Source organism: Uloborus diversus, chromosome 3 (genome assembly GCF_026930045.1).
Source record: "Uloborus diversus isolate 005 chromosome 3, Udiv.v.3.1, whole genome shotgun sequence".
Taxonomy (NCBI): Eukaryota; Metazoa; Arthropoda; class Arachnida; order Araneae; family Uloboridae; genus Uloborus; species Uloborus diversus.
This window is the reverse complement of record NC_072733.1, coordinates 89,499,960-89,524,524: the sequence shown is the minus strand read 5'-3', so window position 1 is coordinate 89,524,524 and position 24,565 is coordinate 89,499,960. Positions and strand designations below refer to the sequence as shown.

General features: G+C 32.3%; 1 protein-coding gene across 1 annotated transcript in view; it reads left to right on the top strand.

The window, feature by feature from the left end:
- Window positions 1–1,437: 1,437 nt before the first annotated feature.
- The window catches only part of LOC129218053 (uncharacterized), a 91,426-nt gene continuing 68,298 nt past the window's right edge, over window positions 1,438–24,565 (top strand). Inside the window, exons 1-2 of the mRNA XM_054852237.1 lie at window positions 1,438–1,543; window positions 20,143–20,269. Coding sequence (XP_054708212.1) covers window positions 1,501–1,543; window positions 20,143–20,269 — 170 coding nt within the window. The 5' untranslated portion in view covers window positions 1,438–1,500. The remainder of the gene's footprint in view (window positions 1,544–20,142; window positions 20,270–24,565) is intronic.

The window sequence follows — 24,565 nt, the reverse complement described above, 5'->3', positions numbered from 1 at the left end:
TTGTATAAGGCCCTGATGTCCTGAAGACTTCTGTGGGTAAAAGCATTAAAATCATCAATTTTCACCCATTGGAAACGGGATTGTGCCAGCGCAGGTCACAAACGGGGGTTGGTGAGCGAAGCGAGCGCGGATAAGAGCCCTCTAGTTCCCTGTAAAACTTTGTTTACATTGTTAAACTAACATTTTTTTCCCTAAGAAAATTAATGAACAGTTTTGCCTACCTTCACGTAAAAAGTAAAATTTTTATTTTTTGCTACCATAAAAGTTTAATGCACGTAATAAAACAGTGCAACGCTAGTAATTCCTTTAAACTCAGTGGCACGTGTTTAAAAAATAAATAACGAACACTAAACATAAAAAAGATTCATGTTTTCAAAATTTCGAACAATCACAGAAATAATCATGCTGCAACGTTCTACAAAATGGTATAATTTGGGGTCTGCATAATTGAGTAGTGTAACTGAGGCTGTCCGTAAATGCTGACGCTCCTTTTCATCGTATTTGACATCCTCTTCTCTGTGTCACAAAGTGTCAGATTTCGCCTCACTCCCTCCCCTCTCCTTGACACACATTACACATAAGCATTTTGTTAAAAAAAAAAATGCGTCATGTCACACTTTGTTTTACCCCTCCCTCCCCCCGCATGCCAAACTTTCACATTCCACGAACTCATCCCTCAAAGCGTGACATCATTATGCAAGGCCCCATAAATCATTAATATCGTTACCTTACATAAAAACTCACCCGAATACATTATCCTTTTTTTTTTCAATAAAAACTCATCTTTCGATACAAACGCTCATCTTTTGGGAACAGAATCTCTTAAACGTGTGTAAATAGTGGCGTCCCAAACATAAATTTTTGTTAGGGCAGGAATTCTCAATTTGAAAAATGGAACTCCAAATTTTGCCGAATGGAAATCTTAATTTCGCCGAATGATGATAGTTTTGCCGAATGGAACTCCAAAATTGGCGAATGATGATAATTTTGCCGAATAGAACTCCAAACTTTTCCGAATGATAATAATTTTGTCGGTTCGGGATAGAAAAATTGCTGAATAAGGAAATTTTTGGGAGGCCGCAGTGACTTCCCATCCCTGTATTTAAAGCCTTCCTTAAGCTCCAAAAAATTAAATTTTCAGCCATGGGTGGGTTAAAATGCTATTGCAGGCTATCGGACCAAATGGCCAGGCGAAGTAAGAAAACTTTTATCTACTTTATCTTTCGTCTCAACGGTTTTACCTTAATTTCCTCGCCTTCTGTTTTGTTTGGTAGCCACATGTGATTGAATGAGCAAAATAATGATATAATTCCCAGATGCGTATTAGTGATTGTCCCGTGAGATCCTATCTACCTCTAGGTGGCAGCACTCCGTCTCCTAACACAAGTATCTTTCACTCCCTCTTCAGAAGATGCTTTAACGTAGAGCAGGTCGCACCGATTTTTCTGCGTTTACTTATTAGTAGATTACCACGTGCTTCTGCAATTGTTTAAGGACTGAATGGGTTTTGCGGTTCTTTTTTCACTCACTATCCTCATAATAGGTAAGAGAAGTTTTCTTTTTCTGATCAATTGTAATACCGAATGAAAGTGATAAAACTACTTTTTATTTCATGCTACCCTTTTTCTATAGTAGTATTAAGTTAAATTTGATTGAAGAGGAAGAATTTGTATTTTCTTACACGTTTTTAACACTCGTTCATATTTTTTCAGGGCAAGCACATGATTGTTTAAAATTTTGTTTCTGCTTAAGTAAAAAAGTAATAAGACAAAGTTAAAATGCACTAGTTTGCAACAAACTGAAGACACGTGTTTCAAAGCTATATAGAGCTTTTTTTTTTTAATTAAAAAATAGTGAGCTTTTAGGAAGAAAAGATATCCGATAAAAGCCATTTCTTTTCCTTCATAAGCTCACTGCTTTTGCATTGAAAAGAAGGTTTCTTGAACTTCAGAACACGTGTCTGTAATTTGGTGCAAAGTTTTGTGTTTATTGTACTATTATCTTGTACTTTTCAGCAAAAAGTTATTTATTTCTTTCTAAAAGTTAATGCTTACTTTCATTATATTTATAGTAAAAATATCTTTGTGCAGAAAAGTAAAAGAAAATATTACAACTTTAAATCGGATAAATTTGCAGAGAACTGCAGACACGTATTTCGAGGTTACAAGGAGCTTCTTTTTCATTGCAAAAACGGTGAGCTTATAGATGAAAAGACTTCCGACAGCAGCGAAGGAACCCCGTCCTTGTAACCCCGAAACAAGTGTCTGCAGTTCTCTCTAAATTTGTGCGACTTATCAATTTTTTTTCTAGTAAATCTAAGTATAAAATATTCATTGCGAAACAAAGTAAGATAATCTCTCTAATCGAATGTTTGATACTGATACTCAAACCAGAAAACTGGAAAAGTGCTACACTCATTTCGGGTAACTTTTAATCATGTGATATAATTTTTCATCACCTCATATTTTTTAGTATATTTGACTTCTAAATAAACTGTTGAAGACCCAATGCTACAGTCTGTCGACATGGATATAGTATGAATTTTTGCTTTTTATTTCACAAAAAATTGGCAACACTGTACACAATTAACTGCATAATCCGAGTTATTATGAAGTTGCTACCCTTGAATGCAGATTTGAAATTGACGAAATACGTTGTCCCTTTAATTTTATTATTCAAAGCCAATATTACAAAGTATAGAAATCTTGTGATGCTGTGAAACAAAAATTGGATGTTTTTAGACATTTAGAAATTTTATTTTCCGTTTCAAAGTCATAGTAATTTGCTTTTAAAGTAACTCATTTTACAGCACATTCATCACGTGGTTCAAAGTTACGCTAAGTTGCAAGATAATTCTGAATCAGGATTATAATATATTTTACATGGCTTTTGCAATCATCATTTCTTGAAATTGAATAATTATGCAGTAATTTAAGAGTTTTTATCATTTCTATATCAATAGATGAATGGCTTAATTTCTATCAAATAAGGGCAGGAGCCTTACACTACCGTGTGAAGGTAAAGAACAGTATCTGCAGAAGTGAGGTTTTAGGATTTTTGAAGAAACGCGTTTCGTATTCTATACTAACAATAGCGATATTTTGAAAATTGACGTTTTTTTCGTGCTTTATTTTCAACGAAGACCAAATAAGCATGTTTATACAATAAAGCTAAGGTACAATGCAAAAAAAAGAAAAAAGTGCAAAACAATGAATAAGGGAAAAAAATTGCAGATACCGTTTACATTCCCACGACAGTGTAATCCCCACAGCTTGTTTTTAAGCGTTAAAAGTCTGAACTTCGCCTAAAATGTTAAAATTTTCATAAAATTGAAAAGAAGTGCAGGAGCTCAGCTCCCGTGAGCTCCTACTCAAATTAAGCCTTGAATAGATGTAATAACATTATTAATATATCAGTGGGGCATTTGAAAATGAAGTAATTGTGGATCAAAGTTATTCTCTGCGTGACTGAGACTCGATTTGCCATGAAATGTACGGACATACTAGCACTCATCCGTACTCGCACAGCCTTGCCTGTTGTAGAAAATTAAAAGATCACTTAATGGCACTTACTTTTCTGCTTCAAATTTGGCGAATTATCATTAAATTCTCGTCAAATGCTAACCAATTTATGATGTCACTTTGTTTCATTACTTCTGTGATTATGCTACCACGGTTAGCTTTTTTAACTTTAAGATTTGTAAATTTCAAAAACGTTTTAGTAATTAGGTAAGGTAATATTTGATATTGGGGAGTGTGGGGCACAATGCGACGAAAAATGTAAGATTCAAGAAATTTGGAAACTTTGATTCTATAAGAAAATTTTTAAGGTATATTTGTAATGCAGCTAAAGATACAAACTTTTGAGACACAAAACATTTCATTACTAGTTAAACTTTGAGATAATATTAAAAAGAGGAAGCGTAAAATTTTGTCTTACTGTGTCCCTTGCATGGGGCATAGTAAGACGGCATACAAGACACAGAGAGACAGAGACAGCATGTAGAGTTTAGTGAAACATAATATGTTCAACGTTAAAAATCAAAATTAAATCATAATGAAAAAAAGATTCTAGTTTCATCGTACATCTACATAAAAATTTAATTTTCAAGACCACAAAAAAGATTGATTTCTCTTTGTATCATCTTTTTTCGTAAGAGCTGTTATCAACAATTTGATATTTTTTTATCTAGAACGGATGCAACATCTGGTACAGATGGTCAAATAAAAACAATCAAAATGGTTTTACTTTTGCTCAAAAAACTAATGTAAAAGTCATTATTAGCCACCATTACAACATTTCTAAAATATAAACGATTCTGTTTGATGGCAAATTCTATCAGTGCTTCTAACTTCAAGTGTTCCTCTTTAAACCCAGAAGGTAGATTTTCGCATATGTCAATACGGTCTGATAAAACATTAGATCCCCCAGTTAATTTTTTCTACCTCATCAATTGTGTCAAATAAGTCTACAATTTGTTCTAAATTTTTGACGTTTGAGGCAGTGAGAAGCAAAGGGATGTAAATGGCAAAATTAAAAATTTGGAGATAACCAGTACAAATGGTATGGGAACCTCTCCTCTGTCTTGGGACAAGAGATAGTACTAGTAGTCCTGGTAGGTGCTGCGGTACTGCGTGATTTAGAAAAAAAATCAATGAAAGCCTACCTAGGATGTAATCTTTAAACGCGTTTTACTCAAAACTTTGAAAAACCCACTTACATCCCTTTGCTTCTCACTGCCTCATTTTTTATTTTTTTTATTTCTCTAGTTTTTGAGTTTTTTCTTTTAAAATTCGTTCTCCCGGTCTATCACTTGCAATGACACTTATACTCTTGCTACGCTCTTTCTTTATTATTTAACCTTTTCTCTCTTCGGTTTTTGGATATCCTCTGAAAGTCTAAGAACCTAAGAAAACACTCACTGCTACATTAGATCAAGAGGGCTTTTTTGTATCGGTTATATCTATAATTTACAGATTATTATAAGCTATACTTTATCTGAAATGTCACTCGGAATCAGAAAGTAAGAAATGAACAAATGAATTTCTCATGGAATCGTCAGAAAATGTCCCCATCTTCGCCTTAAGTGGTTTAATTTGCATTTTTAATGGGGTAAAAATACCTGTAAAGTAGGGGTGCGACATCGATGTCGATGTTTTGGAAAAATCGATGTTTTTGTTAAAACATCGATGTTTTTAACATCGATGTTTTACTTTCGATGTTTTTGGACCATCGATGTTTTGGTTTCGATGTTTTTTCGATGCCGATGTTTTTGCATTTTAATTGAAAATTATCATAAAATTTGCTCCAATTTTCTCGCTAGGTAATTAAGTTTACTTATGGAGTTGGTCGAAAAGAAAAAAACATTTTTTGCATCCGTTTTATAAGCACAATTTTTCTGTATAGAGGATGATTTTTGGGAAGATAACTACAAGATAGTAGAAGATTAACTAGAGAGTGAAGAAGAGATCAAAGCTATTGGAAGAACCTGACACTGGTAGTCTGGTGCCAGAACTTGCAGTCTATTTCAAGGCTCCAGTTCTTAAACTAAAGGAAAATCTTATACGTATTTGATAGTGATGGCAACTTCTGTTCCATCGGAAAGAGATGTTTCTCTTCTGGTGGGATAGTCTGCGAAAAGAGAAATGCCCTTCTGGGGGACAAAGTAAAGAAACTTCTTTTTCTTCAAACTGTCAACACCAGTATTCGGGATTACTTATCAATTTCTCCCAACAAGTCGTCCTTCTATTACTTGCAAGTTGTGTTTAATTATTAACTAACAGTACAACACATATTCTTACTCTTAAAAATAATTGTTAGAGTTAATTTTGTATTTTTAAAATAATTAGCACAACCTTTTCTCATCATTCAACTGACGGTAAGTGTTATGATGCATTTTTTCTTAGATTCTTTTTTGATATAAATTTATTTTTAGTTTAATTCAGTTCAAAAATATTTCCTTGTTACTATAACTAGTTTGTATTAACCGGTGCTTGTCTTATTATCAATTTTTGTCTTACTATAATATCAAGATGTTGCGAAATTATTCTTATTAAATTATACTCATGATTTGAGGTTCAGTATTTTCAATATATTCGTAGGGTAAGTCTTCTTTTGTATTGCTTAAATTAGCGCAGTATATTCAAAAATGTATGTTATACATTGATAAAAAGATCCATGTTTTAAAACATCGATGTTTCTTGGTCAATGTATCAATACCATCGATGTTTTAATTTCTAACATCGATGTTTTGCCATTTATGTCGCACCTCTACTGTAAAGTAAATAATAAATATCAAGTTGAAATCTCTTAATCATAAAATAAATAAATTTAAAAAAAAGCCCGTGATGGGGCTGCCGACAGAAGTGAAAACTCAAAACTACAAAGAGGGTCTGATTACTGCACAGGCCAACTTGGCCTAGGCCTGGGGCCTCATTTTCCTAAGAGCACCTTTAAAAAAAAATATGCATAGCATTAAAGACTCACGTATTTTCAAAAAAATAATAAAATATTAATGATTTATGAATCAAAAGACTACCATTGATACCTTATTAGTATTTCTCTTATTTAGTTGGTTTTATATGAGTGAAAAAGCTTCATTTCTTAGGAGTTTCATGCAAATTTAGGAATGTTTTTATTTATTTATTTTTTCACAAGTAAAATGACTAATGAAGTTATAGAGACTCTGAAAAAGGAATTGGTTGTTAAATGGCCTTTTTTTCTTTTTTAATATCTGCCTTCGAGGGGGGGGGGCAATATGCTCTTCTGCATTTAGTTGGGCTATACAAGTATTAAGTTGTGAAATGGGTATAAAAACATAAAAGGCGGTGCTAGGAGTGTGGAAACAGTGCAAACAGCACTCGCCTCAAGGGCCTAGCACCAACACTGCGAACTACGAAAAATTTAAACATTATTTTGCGTTGAGTAAAAAGTGCTAGAACAGAGAGGGGGCCTCTAAATTATTGTGGGCGTTGGGCCTCACTTTTAGCTAGTCGTACCCTGATTACAAAATAAATTTGGTGCGTTTGTGCGCATGCGTGTTTAATTTTCATTCAAAATTTTAGTTTCAAAAGATAAAATTTTATAATTTGTAAATTCAAAATATCAGTTACAGTCCAGTTTTACGTTTATCAGCAATCCGAGCATCAATTATATACATTTTGGTAAGGTCTATTTCAGTTCGTTTATGATGTAAATATTGGTGCAAATAAAGGAAATATTTGAAAATAAATTCTTAGTTGGTATTATTCAGTTTTCCATGCCATAAAAATAATAAACAATACACATACTGAACTTTACACGTAATCAATTTACTGTATTACCCCTCTTTAGCCGACATGCCATGCGATTGACCAGCATGCAAGATAATTAGAATTTTGAGGCATGCCAGATAATTTAGGGTTAATTTCGAAAAAAAAAAGGTAAAACAAAAGTGAGCTTATGGTTGAAAAGACATTTGGCCAAAGCCGAATGCCGATTTGTTTGCCCTCTTTTTATACATTTATCTGTACAACTATTTAATCTATTTTAAGTTTGATTTGAATTATATGCAGCTGTATTCAACTGGTTTTGCATGGTGATATGAAAACGTTTTGGTGACGTGTTATTTAAAATTTAATTGTTTTTAAATTTTTTAAACATCGATTTTAAGTTTAATTATATTTAAAGTATAAATTAATCAATTACGAAAGTTTCTAAAGCCTGTTTAAAGAATAAAAACATCCGATTTAAATAATAAAATGTAATTTATATCAAAAAATTCCAAATTTTTTTTTAATGTTTTCAAAAAAAAAATCATGATATTTTTACATCCCGATCATTATTATTATATTCCAAAACTGATACTATAGGCTTATGGTAACTAAAATGGGAAATAAACAATTTTGAATAAATAAATTTCGAATCTATTTAAATATCTTATAAAGCCTGCATCAATTGTTTTATGTCTCGATGTGCTAAGATAGCGATTATTGGACATCGTTAAATTAAATTATCTGTTTAAAAATTCAATTAATGGTGTTTTTAATATAAAATTTTTTTTTAAATTAATTTGTAAGATAAAAGAAACAAAAAAGTAAAATTTCGCTGCTTAACAGAAAACTACAGACGCCTTACAAAATTTTGTTAAAGGAGAAGTTCCGAAATTTAACATTTAAGAAAGAACGTTGCAATTAGGGATTGCAATACCGGACCAAAAACTCAATACCGGTATTCGGTATTTTTAAAACGTGATACCGGCATTTGAAATTTCTTAAAAAATGCTTGCTTTGTTGTCACATTTCATAATTTTGTACAAAAATTGTATCATGAAAACGTATTTTGAACAAATGGTGGAACAAATGATGGAACATCAAGTAATATGATGGGAACAAATGTCATAATACAAAATCAATAGTAGTAAGTACATAATGCATCTATTGAATTGTCTCTAAGCCTGGAACAAATTTAGTGCTCAACTTTCCTACAGTAGAAAATACTCTTTCTGAATTCACGCAGATCGGTGGTACTGTTAACAATGCATCTACATCTCCTCTAATTGTCTATAAGTCCTTCATCTCCAAATAATTCGGTCTCTTGCGTGTTATTTTTGGAATAATCTTTTTATACGATTACTTCTTTTTAAAGACGATACTTTTCTAATATTAACATCATTTTCTTTCGAGCAGAAGAGGTTTATGTTCGATTTTTATTATTAGCCCTTTGGTTTGAAATTTACGATCAACTTTATAAAATTTGATCTTGTTAGTTTCTCTTATTCGTTTTCACGTTCTTTTCAAAATTCTTTACAATTATATTTATGCAAATATCTGAAAATATGTTTCAAATGATTATGCAAATTTCCAAGGCACTATATAATTTCTAAATATTATCTTGCCAAGTACAAAGCGAGCCATGACAACAAACCAATACCGCTGTCAGCAAATTACTATTTGTTTAACTAATAAAAAAAAGTTTTGAGCCGAAATTCAGTACAGTTGAGACAAGTATTCATAGAAAAGATCATAAAGTATTACTGCAGTTGATGGTTAGAATAAAATATTCATAGAACAAATACATTCGAAATAACACTCGAAATTAACTTTCACAAAAGGTAAAATGAGTGAACAGGGAAATAGAAAAAATAAAATATGGTGCACAGAAATGCGATTCATCCCACCATTTAGTAATAAAAACATCATTTTGCAATTTTTCCACTACTTTTGTTTAATGATATTCTATTAGTTCCTGCTTTTGAAGTTAATTTTTTACATCAGTATATTGATTATGGCTCTGTATCATGGAAAAAGAAATGTACATTTAGAATTTAAGTAGATATTTAATAAGTTAAATTGAAAATTTGAAACTTTTTATTATTTTTGGCTAATACCTAAAATACTGGTATTTTACCTCAGCAAATACCGGTATTACGAAATTGCGAAATTGCTCGAAATACCGGTATTCGGTATACCGGTATTGCAATCACTAGTTGCAATAGCACTTATTGTACAAAAATTTAAGAAGTTAAATTCCGTTGCGAAAATAAATTCAATTTATCTCTAATTTTTGATTTTATTCTCGAGTTTAATCATTCAAAACCGCTTGCCTTGCATAACGCCCAATCCAAAAAAAAAGTGGACATGAGGATGAAAATTCAAATTTCATTCAATATGGTTGAAATTTTGCATACGCACTGTTAAAAGTATACTATTTCATATTTTATTGAAAAAAAAATTTCATTTATGTCATTAACATTCTTATTTTAATTACTAAAGTGGAACTATATCAGTACGAACTAGACTGCACCAAAACTGCTTATGTTGCATGGTCTATTACAGCTGAACAAATAATTCTAGAAATCTATAAAGTTTCACACATAATCTGACATTCATTAGCAACAGTTTTTTCCTGAAAAGAAATGTCTACTAATCTTCACTACAAAAGGTAAGCATATTTAATTATTCTTAATTATTGTGTCACACCCGCAACGAAAAAATGCATTTATATTTCCACAGAAAAATTTATTTGCCTAAACGTTTTGAAACTTTGTATTCTAAAATAGTTTACTAAAGTACTTTGAATAACAAACAGAAAAAAAATTAATTAATGTTTTAATTGGAGTTATTAAGCTTTGCGGGTGTGACGTGTTCCTGTTGCGGGTGTGACATTTAGTTAAAGTCACACCCGCAACATCTTTTTAAATTAAACACAAATGTAATTCTGGAATGCATGTAGATGACAGCACTAATGTTTTAACCTTTGGCCTAACCTTTGGCCTTTCACTTATTTGTCTAGACCCCCAGTTAATTCAAAATTAGTATCTTTAGAGCATGTGCAGTTGATTTATTTAGTTTGGTATTCTATATTATTGGTTCTCCTAAGAAACATTTTTGTATTTCTTGATTTATAATTAAGGCAACTATTCAATAAGGTAAGATTTGTTGTTTTTTTTTAAAATAAAACTTTAAAAAACCAAAACAATATTTTATCTTTTTTAATATGTATAAAAATGTATAATTTTGCTTTCAGCATTTGACTTTTTCCCCCTTTACTTTTTAAAACAAATAATGTAATATTAGGGACAAATTATTTTTTACTTCAAATTCAAAATAAATATAAAGAAATAATAAAAATAGTAATGAAACTTTTATTAAAATATTTATTAAAAAAAACTTTGTATAAAATTCTGTCAGTTAAAATTTTAAATGAATCAAAACTGAATGTTTTTAATTTCATTTGGGGTTAAAAAATTCAAAGAACTTCAAAAAAAAAAAAAAAACAACAACATGTTCAACAATGTATTCTGGGACTTGTAGTGCTACATTTATTCACTTTACACTTTTTTTTTTTTTTGCAGAAGAATGAACAGCACTGAAAGATTCCGAAATCATCGTAAAAAGATGAAAGAAAACTCGGCTAAATACTCGGAATATTTTCTAAAAGAAAGGGAAAGAAACAAAGCAAGAATAGAAATTACGAAGAAACTACTTTAAAAAATTACATCTGTGGCCATGAAAAAAAAAAGAAAATGTAGAGGCAAAACCAGAATGAGAGGCAGAGAAAGTGTAGAGAGAGAAAGAAATCTTTGACAAAAGGGGCCACACCATCTCCAGCTGTAGAAACGAAGTCGATGGCAATTTTTTGAAGAGCTCAAACCTTTGGTAATGCAATCCATAGACAGGTACAATCTTCTGTTAATGTCATACAACCATAAAGACTACAACATTAAAATTGCATGGTCATACTTTGCAAGGACTCATAGATACGGAGCTGTGGATGGTGTTGGTGCGGTAACAAAAAAAAAAAAAAAAAAATGGTGTCACTTGCCGTTCTACAGCGTAGAGCAACAGTCAATTCTGCATCGGATTTTGCCATTTGAGCAGAAAAGGCTCTTAAAAAATCAGAGTACTTTATTCTGCGGAGAGCGATATCACAAAAGATGTTGCAAAAATGCTTCACGCACGCTGCTGCCTTGTACAAAGCTATACCAAACTTACAATCGGTACACCATGTTGTACCGATCGATACGGGTACAATTCAAGTGGCAGGCACTAACTGCAAAGTGCACTGAAGACAAATTCATTGCTGTCTCAGTCGGAAACGCTCTCCCTTGGTAATATAAATGCTATTGGAGATTTTGTAGAATTAGTTTTGTTTTCTACCTCAAAAAAAAAAAAAAAAAAAAAAAAAAAAAAAAAAAAAAAAAAAAAAGGTCAAATCAAGCAAATAGATGGAGAAGACATACAAGTAGAATACTTGGAAAAAAAAACCCCTTCAGAACATGTATACATCTGGCCCAATCAGTCCGACATATCATGGGAGAAACAGAACATTGTAATAAGAAAACTAACACCCCCTGAAATCATCAATTCTAGATTGGAAATGAGATTTATGTAAAAAAAAATTTCCTTAGTTATTTGCAATTTCTCTTATTTATTACTGTGCTAATCATAAAATGTCTGATTGATAACTATTTGTGTATGTTGTTATTTTATTGGCCACACAAGTCACACCCGCAACGGCAACTTTGAATATTTTTTACAGTGAAACTAATTGAGTGAGTATCTAAATTTTTGTATAGAATAATTAGTTAAGTATTACTGTCTAACATAAAAAAAACCCAGTTCGATCAGTTGATATAATTCACAGAGTTTTTAATGTTTTGATCGCAAGGTGAAAATGCATGTCCTTTTTATTTCACACCCGCAACGGGTAGAAATTAATTTTTTAAAAAATAAATAAAATATCAATCAACTTGCAAATTGGCATCAATGTACCTGCAAGTAATCTTTATTGAAAAATATAAAAATTGAAACCTATACTCTAAAATATTTTTGCTGATGACTAATTTAGTTAGTGTAAATGTCACACCCGCAACTTTGGATTGGGCGATAAGGTGAGCCTCTGATTCTAGTCTTCTAAAAACAACTCTTTACATTTGAGCAGAATAGCAACGAAACAAATGTCGGGAAAAAATGATTTTCCCTCGCTTAAAATGCTTGTAACTTTTTTCCTCGTCAATTAATTACCTCTGTTATTTTTACAGCTGGTAGAAAACGTTCTAAAAATTCATTTTTCCGCTCTATCCAATGAAATCGAAACAATGCGTTAATTATTTTCTGTAGAAAAAGCCATTTTTTGGGCCCTAAACTTAAATTTCGATTAAGCGTGCTGATGTGTGCATCACATGACTTCCTTTTACACCAATTTAATGCTATTTTCCCACTATTGGCAATTTCGATGTGATTCCATAGTTAACTCTAAATATCACCAACAATGGCCCAAATAGAAACCAGATTTTTTTAAAAAAAATATCGCCAAGTTTGTCGCCAAGTTGGCGATAAAACTTGGCGACCCAAAGACTAGTGATATATCCCAAGTGTCCGCCAAATTATAACACCACTTGAGTTTGCATCGAAATTAACAATGATTCCCCCCCCCAAAAAAAGGTGCAAAAGACCCCTTTAGAAACACCCGGATGCAACCAAAAAGGGAGGTGCACAACTAGACCCCTCTAGGAGTCTACGTACTAAATTTCAACTTTCTAGGACATACCTTTCTTGAGTTATGCAACATACATACGCACATACATACATGCATACATACAGACGTCACGAGAAAACTCGTTGTAATTAACTCGGGAATCGTCAAAATGGATGGTTGGGGCTCTGTACGTTCTTAGGTATATATGCAAGTGTGGTCAGATCGAAAAAAAAAACTCAACATTCATTCGGGGGTGAGTAAAATGGAAATTAAGGTTGCTTTTCCAGGAAAATTTTTTCGCGAATACAATACTTCCTTTTTTTGTAAAAGAAAGTAAAAAGAACTAAGATAAGCACACCAGTAGTGACCAGTGCTTCAATAGTGGTACCTTCAAGGTTTATATTTGAAAAAAATAAGATTCCAGGTCTCCCAATGGATTCAAAAGTTCATCAAACGTGCAGGAAGTATTACCTCATGCACGATTGAATCCGTTTGGAAACCTAGAATCCTATTTTTTCAAATGGAAACCTTGAAGTGACCACTACTGAAGCACTATTAAGCACTGGCCACTACTGATGTTTACCTTATTCTTCGAATTTTTTTCTAGCTGGTTTTTAAATTGTCCCAGCACTAACCTAGACAAACTAAAAAATTCAACAAAATCGGTTCGGAAGTATCCGAGTTTACCCCAAATATTAAAATATGGAATTTGTGTTTTATTAACATAAAGATGAAAACTTATTTGTAAAATCATTGCAATAACGGTAAGTAATATAAAATGCTTATTGTATTCTTTCTTAAAACAAGAAGAAAAACAAACATTTTACACACTTTATTTGTTTAATTTAATAAACTAATTCCCTTCTAAATGCATAATTAGAAATTATTTTCCAATAGATTTTATAAGGTGAGTCTTGTGTTTTTGTTGCTTTTAGTTTATGCGTAAAACTATACAAACATGTAAGATACGGATTTTTTCTATTATAAAAACTTTTCACCAGAAAAAAAAATCATTTAACTATACCTGAGTTTTTTTAACTTCATGGGAGTGTTCAAATCTGTTTTTCTTTTATCAACTCTTTAGTTACTAACTGTCAGAGTCATTTTTCTCTCTTCAATCTCTACATCCAATTTTTTTGCCCACTTTATGCTACATTGGTTGAAGAACTGAATTCGTTAATGTCTCCGGGCATTCTTGTCAAATTGCTGCAATTACCTTTACTTTTTGAGTGATTTCCTTCCTGCTGATGCAGTTTATATGGATACAATTAATATTCCTCTATTCTTCAATCAATAGCGAGATGCCAAAAGAAGATTGCTTTTAAATTTTGAAAGCGTTTTGTAATGGAGTTGTATAAGTTCATAATATCTGCACCTGAGAGCCAGACTGACGTAAGTCCAAATATCGCGATTTTCCGTTTATTAGAGCATTGTATGTAGAAGCCTATTCTGCGTCGAGTCATGTGAACGTAACTCTTTAAAAAAAAATCATTTTCAGTTTTCTACCAGGGTTAAAACAGCGCCTGTCCCATCCTTTGCATGCGCCAGAAAAAAGTTTTCCCTCTCTTCTGTAAAATTACCACAAGATGACTTACGTCCTTCTGGCTCTGAGGTACAGATATAAACAAATTCAAAGAAGTATTTTACCTTCCTACGAATAATCCATGTAATTTGCGTCCTTTCATAGAATTCAGGGGGTTAAATACAAAAATGTTCAGTGTTTAATATAAAAATGCAAAGCAAAACAATCTCGTGGAGAAAAATAATATTAATAATTGGTTGTTCAGAATTCTTGTGTAATGTATCTTCAATTAAACTTAGTTTTGCTTTTCAAGAACTAGATCTGATGTGAATTTTTATTTGAATTCATCCTTGGTTGCCCTTTTCTAAACAGTGCTGGTAAAAAAAAAAATGCATCACCCTCGCATTTTCACAACAATGGGATTATGTGAGAAGTTTTGATCGCCCGATTAACGATAAATGTATGTGAAATTCTGCAACACTTATGAAATAAACATTTAACAGCAGGAATCCGATAACTGCTTACGTAGATCGGAGTTGTTTCTTGGCCAAGGCAAACTGCTGACCCCATGCTCATTTTTCCATTTCTGAACCTGCGTGTGAGTTTATAGAAAAAAAAAAATTACTTAATCCCATGTCAATTTAAGTCTAATGGCAGGATAAATGTTTTTAAATTGTTACTGGAAAATGACGTTTGGAACAGAAGTGAAGTGATCCCGGATAGTAGGAAGCAATTTCTTCTCCAAAATGCCAATATACATCTGAGCGTTTACTGTTCCTTGCACAAAGTGAAGCCCATCAACTCCTTGATCAGAAGTGCATCCCCAAATCATCTAGGATATGGGATGCTTGGCTGTGTGTTGAATGCAGCTGGGATGATATTCCTCTCCTTTGCGGAGCAGGTGATGCAATTTTTTTTATCACCACTGTAATTACACGTTCCTGCCAACGGGTAACTCTAAAATGAAAATAAACGCAAGTTTGACGGATGAGAGTCAGCGAGGAAGAATAATTAACTTTACACTATCATAATTTCTTCATAATAAAAGTAGTAGTAAAATCCAACTCGGTAATGATCAAGGTTGGTTGTCCTGTTTGGTATCAATACACCACGTGGTCCACCAAGTCCACGTGGTTGACGTTCTGTTCTCCCACGAATTTCTGGTTGTGTATTGAGCTTTTTGCACTGATAAAGAGGCTCCATTGTAACCTTGAAATAGCTATATGCTATATTTTTGTGTTAATTTGCACTTTATTTAATTGTTGTTTCAATTTAATAAAATTGCAGCACAAAGTTTATTTGATCTTTTTTTCAGTTAATGATCAAGTGTTTTTATTATTTTTATTTTTATGTTTTTATGTATAATATCTGAATTATCATTGTTATGGCACTGTTTATAATTTTATCTTATTTTATGAAACTATTAACCAACTCAACAATAAAAACACGATTTCCTTGTGGGGATTATCAAATAAAAATTTGAAGGAAAACAATTTGATCTGAATGTAATTTTGAAAAAAAAAAAAAAAAAAAAAGATGTTTATGATCTAAGCTAGGATTATTGCGTTCAATCTGCCAGCAGAGACTATCACACCCCGGGCGAAACTGAAATCGGCGCCTTCAACACAATTTTGGAGGAACTGACTTAATTTTTAAAACTTTAATGTGTTTTCCACGTTTTTAACGCTACAATGCTGATAACTTTTCTATTATCATATAAAAAACTTTTACTTTTCTGTTTAACATTTTTATAGCTTTTATATTTTGAACCGAAATATTATTCAGAATATTGTGAAAAAAATTTCTGATTGAATGTTTATTTAAGAATATCGATAATAAGACTTAGTCCCTTATTAAATTAATCCCTTTTCTTTTGATGAATTTGGCAATAAAATTTTTTGCATTTTGTTCGAGACTATACTCTGAGAGTTACTAGGTATGAATGACTGGGTATGAATGACTTGACTATATAACTATTTGTCAACAAATGAAATCACGTTTTCATTTTCCCCTGCGTGTTTTTTTACACCAGAGACTAGGTGGTAAATAGAAACAGTGGTTTTGTTTCCCACGTAAGGTTGATAATTGCAAAATACATAATTACAGTATACTTTTATTACAAAATATTGTATTAAAATAATTGCAGAATATTGTTATTGTACTTCAAAATATTGTATTACATAAAACTGCATTTGTTACAAAATAATAAATACAGCTTAGAAGGTTAAAAAATTTTACGCCAATAATACTCAATCTGCTGCCCGTAGGTCGCATGCGAACCACTGAGACTTCTAAACTTTACTAGAAATCATTTAGAAAAAATGTCTACAAAAAACTAAACTTTGCTCCTAATTTATGTGAAATGCACTCACAAGTGTAGTTTACACCAAAATGTATTCTTCTGAAAAATTTGGAAGACAAGAAACTTGGTTGATTCTATTTACCTAAAAGTACAGCATGTAGGGGTTGAATGGAAAAACCTAAATTGCACATCAAAAATGTCACGGAAGGTGAAATTCGTAACTAGTGTTTTTAGTAACTTTTCTCGGGACGAAGAAAACTAGTTGAATCCAGTTACTTCACATTTGAGGCAATGAGAAGCAAAGCGATGTAAGTGGACATTTTCAAGTTTTGAGTAAAACGCGTTTAAAGTCGCGGTACTCGGTAGGCTTTCATTGAATTTTTTTTCTAAATTGTGCTATGTAATAGAACCTACCAGGACGACTACTACTTTATCTGGCCCTAAGACATAGGAGATGTTCAATTGTTCACCCATCATTTTTACTTGTTATGTCCAAATTTTTAATTTTGCCACTTACATCCCTTTGCTTCTTACTGCATCATTTGTTGACCTGCTAAAGAGGAAAACGCAAGATCACTAAGTTTTAAAGAACAACTTTTTTCACATGGACATCTTCAAACAATAATGATGCTTATGCAATTGTTTGGGAACACGCTGAACCCTCAGAATGTATTCTTTATGTTGCCTTGTTCTCACTCACCGATTGTTTAGTTTCAAAAACCACTAGAAATAGTAATAGAGTTTTTTTTTCGGTCATCAAATGTTTCCTTTTACCCCAACTGACCCCAGTTGTGAAATCATTATGGCAATAAGATGCCATTTTTAATGTAAATTTGTTTCTACACTCAGAACAATACTTAATTTTCACCTCCAATTAAAATCTGCAATTGTTATTTCAAGTTAATAGAGTTCGTTTCCGTTTACCCAATATTTACTTTTACCCCAAATGATCCTAATGGGAAATCATAACGGTAATGGGTGGTTACTTTTAATGCAAGTTTGTTTTTACACTAAGAATAAAACGTAAATTTTATTCTCTAGTGTAAATCAGCAATTTTTATTTCAATGTTTTGTTTTCAATTCTGTGGTTCACGTTCATTCTATTTATTCTTCTCTGAGAATTTCAAGCTTAAGATTCATTTACAGTATAAAGTTAAAACATTTGTAGGGTGTAGGGTATACACACACAGATAATTTTCACTTTACTTCCTTCCTTTATTTATTTTGGGGGAAAAAAAGGTTAAAAAACTGAAACCCGACTACGGCAAAAAGCACTAAAATGTAAAAAACAAGGAAGGTGCTGTTTGATCTCATCGTCATATTAAGAAAAACCAGTAATTTGATAGGTTAGATATTCCTATTTATTTAGTTCTATTGAAATCTTCTGTCACTTTCACATTAATAACATTATAATTCAATTCAAATGCCGCGTTCGTGCGTTCTCAACTAGTTTTTCTTATCAACGCACGACAACGGCGTTTGAATTGAATTATTATGTTATTAATTATACTCCAGAAAACGTAACTTTTGAACGCAAATATTTTTCAAATTCGAAACGTTTTCTTTTTTTTTTTTTTTTTCATTCTTACATGAAAGTATTATCTACTAGAAGAAAACATAAACAATGACCCAGCTAAGTTCTAATTATTTTACTCAAAAATTAAAATATAATAAAAAAATGCCTTGTTTACGGAAATAAAATAAAAAGATTGAGGCCAATATCAAAGTAGTAATTTTGTTAATTGTGCAAAAAATGAGTTATTTTAATGGTTAGTGGGAATCTAATATTAAGCTCTCTTAATTAAAGTACGGCTTAATTTTTAGTTATCCTTTTAGTTTAAATGTGTGTTAAAAAATAGTATTTAGAGTATATTTGCGAATATACTGGCAATTTATAACTTTAGTAGAATGTCTAATATTGATGTATTTTCCCTCCATCATTTGTTTACACCTAAGAAATAACGACATTGATAAGATCTGTCACGGAAGTGAGATTCACGGAGGTGAGGAATTTTCCATTAATATAGGCCTAACGGATACAATTTTCAGGGAAAGATTTTTTTTTTTCTTCGTTGCTACAATCTGCACATGTTGAACATATGAAAACATGTTCACTTCTTTTTTTACATTAATTTACATCTTTGAAATTCAAGTTAACGGAGGAGAGAGTTCACAATAACCACACTTAATTTTTCAAACAAAATATATCTTCTTGTTTTTCGACAAATCTCACAACTTCTTTATGGCTGAAAATAAACAAGGGGTCTCCCTTGTATCATGGAAAATAAAATGTGATATCATTACTGCCACGTGATAACGAGAAATGGCGTTTTGTGTTTAGGTAACGGAGTTGAGAATTTATTGTGTGACTTATCCTACTAAAACGAACTAAAACATAATACTAAACAATTAAATATACTTAAACAATTTGTATTAGAGACACTTGGTGAAAGGAAAAATAAATAAATAAGTATATACTTTTAATTAAACAAATTACTAAGCAACATAAACAGTCACACCAGGTGTGTGACATGCCACGAAGGTGAGAATTCACATGTTGTGAACTAAAAATATATTAAAATAAAAAATTTTATTAAAACATTGTTGGCAGGTTTAAATAGATATATTTTTGATGAAATTAAAAAGTATTCTTAAATGAATTGTTCCTTAAAAGTTTTACAGTAAAAGGAGTGTGACAGAAAAGTTACACTTTCTGAAGAATGACCCATATATAATAGCCAATGATCGAGTAACGCTCCTGACTCCCTGACTACATGATAATTTGATTATATGTTTTGTTAATGTTTAACATGCACGGAAAGACTTTACTGCGACAAAGCTGAACTGGATCCGGCAACTTAACTGTTTTACTAGTAAGACTGTGTCATTTCAGGGTAATAAAGAAACGAAAAAGTAGTCAACAATGAACGCTATCTACTGTAGTTTAGGGTCAATCCACTGGAGTTAGGGTTAAAATTTCAACCATCAAAATATCGCCAATCAGACAATTGCTTCGTTCAAATGTAGAAGCAAGTTTCACCTGTCATACCTTGACGGGCGATTTTCTAATATATGAAGAAAAATTATTCCATGTCATTTCTTACAAGGGAAAAAATTCTGTCATCGCAAAAGCAAAAAAAAAAAAAACAAAAAAAAAAAACATGACCCGCGATGTACAGTGTTTTATTCCACAGCACGCACGCTGGAAGGTTAAAAAGCATTGATGAAAATTTCGTTTTTCAGGACTATTTTCTATATTAAAGCAAACGTCATTTTTTATTTATCAATGCTGTTATTCTCTAATCCTTTTTAGAGGATTATTCATACCCATAAATAAATTTCTTTTTTTTTTCTTTAGTACTAATCGAATCTGAAGCTTGCCGTCCTAACGAACTGGAACCGTGTTTGGAAATTCTACAATCTGTAGCCCAGAGTGATGACTTGGCTTTAGCAACAACGAAACATGACCTTCAAATCGTGTGCAGGTAGTTTTATTTTTACTGCATTAACACTGGTATTGTCAAGAACTTATTTTTATAGTTAACAGCAGTGATAACATTTACTTACAGCAAATTAAGAGAAAATATAATTTAGAACATCAGATTTGAAATAATTTTTAAATTAAATGTCCTCTTATACATTACGTCAAAAATTAAAGAATTTAATAAGTTTCTGTAAAAAATGGTAAATGGAAGTTTTTACAAAATTCAAGACTGTTTTAAAATGTAATTCCCTTGTTTTGTGCTCTCAAGAAACTCACACCATATTATTTTGGGTGACAATCGTCGATCTTCACGGAAAGGAAGGGGAATTAAGTTTTAAAAGTGTGTATCAGTGTGTCTTTTAGTGGCACCGTAGCTCCTAAACAGATGAACCGATTTTGATAGTTCATTTTTCGTTCAAAAGGTGACTTGATCGAAAGTGTTCTTAGCTTGGCCTCGTTTTTGTAAAACTTTGATTGCTGGAGATATTAATGAAAAACCTTTTAGCGTTTTTTAACCGACTTCAAAAAGGAGGCGGTTATCAGTTCATACCGTATGTATGTTTTTTTTTTTTTGTTTGTCCACTCACATCGTCTCACCTAGTGAACCGATTTTGATGATTCTTCTTTGAATGGATAGTGGATGACTCAACTATGTCCCATTACTTTGTTTGACCATATTTGTTCTTTAGAAAAAAAGTTATGGTCAAAAAACAGTAAATTTCATGCAATTTCCCAATTAAATGATTAAATTAAAAGCCCATTGTTTAAAAAATTTGGTGCCATACAACAATATATTAATAGTAATTGTGCTGATAATTTTGAATGAAGGCTTCTCTGAAGCAAGCATCAAGTTTCTTCAGTTTCATTGCTCTATAGTGGGGGTAAACCTAACGTGGAAGCGAGGTTTAGGAAGTGATTAGGATATGCTTAGCCTTCCCAATGTTAGGTTTGGTTTGCTTCAACTATAGTAGTATTTTTATCGTAATCATGTATGCTAATAACAGATGATTTGGGCTAAGTAAGGAGATACAGGATTGCATAAAAAGGAACTATGCTGTGAACTGTAAATTAGTTAGGGAAAACGTAATATTTAAATGGTTATAATTAAATTAACACACAAATGAATTCCAGGGAGGAACAAAGATAAATTTTTAGTTTCAATCGCTTAAAATTTAAGGCGTTTTTAGTTTTTTTTTATAGTATGGAGCATTTTTATAAAAAAAATAATAAGGTAAAGTTTCGTTATGGTAACTTCTCAATATTTCAAAAATACATCATTTACACTAAAAAGAATAAAATAAAAAATTTTGAAAAAAAAATAGAACCGACTTCAAAATTGCTCTAAAAAGTGAAAAATAATTTTATTCTTTAAACACCATCGATAATACTTTTAAACATAATTTTTGAAGTTGGCGCAAAAATGATCGATAAAATCATTCACAGCCATAACTCAACTACAAGTATAAATTTAACCAGGCTCAGTTTCTTCACTACCACATGCATTACGCATTGATGACAGCATATTTGAGTAACGATATAAATGTTTCGTTCATAACTTTAGATGTTTTTTTGATAAAAATATGAACGAAGCATGGTTACAATGGATTTTACTTTTTGTTTTTGCGCCAACTTCAAAAATTATGTTTAAAAGTATTATCGATGGTGTTTAAAGAATAAAGTTATTTTTCACTTTTTAGAGCAATTTTGAAGTCGATTCTATTTTTTTTTTCAAAATTTTTTTATCATAATTATGGTAGTAAAAATTGACCCGACGTTAAAAATGTTGGCCCTAATTGAAAGAACAAAGTGTTCTGCATTCGATATTTATTTGAAACTTCCAACTTATATACAGTAGGAGCTGTAATCTTGTTAAGTAAATTTTAAATGCAATTCTAAGCCTTTATACGCGTAATTGGTAGCGATTTCATAGTCGGAAGATAAGGAGAAAAATATCAATGATTTAAAATTTTTACCTGCTGTCAGTTCATATTTGTTAATAAATGTGTGTTCTGACCCACGAAATTCATCTTAATATGAAGTCGGCTTTCTGGGACATGTTTTATTTTTTTAATTTTTACTTTAATATTAGCTTTTGATATTGATTTGGGGTTTTTGTTATTCTTCATTTTTGTTTTTCTCGGCATCCTTTAAAAAAAGTGAGACTAAATTCTCTATTTACTGTCTGTAAAGGTGTTCCCGGCTCTGTATTTCGTCGGTCGGAGAAGTTCGGTGGAATGGGTCAGCGCTGCATTTATGCTGAGATAAAATGGGAAAAAATATTTGTAGCCTGTCCAGTAGCAGCTTTACACTCTTGCTCCTGTATCCTACATCTACCGAGTAAGCTATAAATAATTTTTCACATTCCATCTAAGCATTAATGCAGCGCTGATCCATTCCTTCCAACCCTCCCTCAATTTTAACGGAGATTTCTTTGAAGAGTAAATCATAGTCTTGATTATATTTTTGCCGCAGTTGACATTTTTTGAAGAAACTGTCATTATTCTGACGGGAATACCTTCCATAACAAATTTTACACTTGGATAGTTGAATTGGGTAAAAAAAATTGAGATCCGTAACCGTGGACCTTGACACTAATGTTCCGGATCCGGATCCGTATCCGCGGATCTACTTTTTTTAACGATCCGGCACATCACTAGTTAGAATTGGCTGAAAAATGTGAACTTGGTCAAACGCTCTCTGCCTCTGTGCAACGTAAATGAGTAAGAGGTGCTAAAAATCTTCCTCTGGAAATGTAGCAGCTGTCTATTGAAATCCTATCCGATAATAACTAAGAAAATATTCAGGATCAATTTACGAAATTACTAAATTGCAATTTGACACTTCATCTTGCAAATGCAAAAATATTAATGACTATATTTGTCCAAAAAAAAAGAAAAATCATTTAAATTCTGAAATTTTGAATTCAAATTATGTGTTTCGCAATCACGAACTGCGACAGGACCCTACTCATTGGAGTTATTGTTTCTAGAAACGGCTCCTGTCCCCCCAAGCCTGCCCTTCCTCTTGGGCGATTACGTGTGCATAGCTGTGTGTGTAGGTTTGTGTGTGTGCGTAGACCTGTGTGTATGCACGTAGGCGTGTGTGAGTGTATGTGTGTGAAGTGGTGTGTTTGTATGTGTGTGAGCGTGCGTGTGTGAAGGACATGGACGCCTCCGACCAGGAGAAGCGGATAGCTCAGGACCGGGGCACAGCCGTGCCTGCAGAGGATGGCGGGCGATGGTGCTGGTGTGTCTGGTTCAAACTGAAAAAGGAACCACAACATCAGGGATGGTCAAATGAAAGCAATAAGCAGTCGTGATTGCTCAAAAAAAAAAAAAAAAAAAAAATACACGAGAGAGGGAGAGAAATCGCAGCTTCATCCTCAAGAAGAGTGAAGACAGTTTTAGTATCATTACTTATCTCTTCTATCGGGTACAAGCAGTGAGGATGAATTCAAGGGACCTTTACAAGCTTCAAACGCTTATATCGATAGATTTACTACTACAAGCAATACAGTGAACTTAAATTTGCTTTCACGGACATGTGATAGATACGAAGTATCAGACAGGGCTGGAGTAACTATTGCTTCAGCAGTACTTAACTCCACCACTTCAGAAATTGTTAAGAAAAACATGTTTCGTCGGAAGCGCAAAATAGCACAAAAATCTGCCCTGGCAAAAACCAAAGCTGTAGTGTTTAGCAATAACTATAAGGATACGATTCACACACGACACACATTTATTTTACAATTCTACAACATGAACACTACAGATGCATCGTCTAATAATTTTGCGAATAAGAACGGAACTCAAACGGAAACCATGGCAACCGCAAACTTAACACAGCTTGGTAAAATATTAAGAAATACTTGTTGCCAGGTTCAAGACACAACAAAAACCTAGCAAAATTCTCATGCTCTATGGCTAATTTGTGCTAATCGAATTCTATGTTTGTGTGTTTCAGTGGAATCTCCTTCTGAAAATTTAATAATTCTTGTAATATAAGTTGTCAAAGTTTATGTTTCAATCTGGTTTGCTATCAAAAATTACCCTTTATGTGCAGATTGGCTCGACAGCTGTTCAAAATCACTGCAACCAGATATTTATCCACTGAGTTGAAGTGCAAAATAGATCCCGTAATCCAAAGAAAGTGTTTTCGCATGTACTAAAAATTAATTTATTGCAATGCTGACAGACTTATAACAGCACATCCGTGAATTGGCGACCCGTTGGACTTAAGAAGCTCGTAGTGTTCAGCAAAATAGACTCCCAAAAGACAAATTCTTGTTGTTAAATTT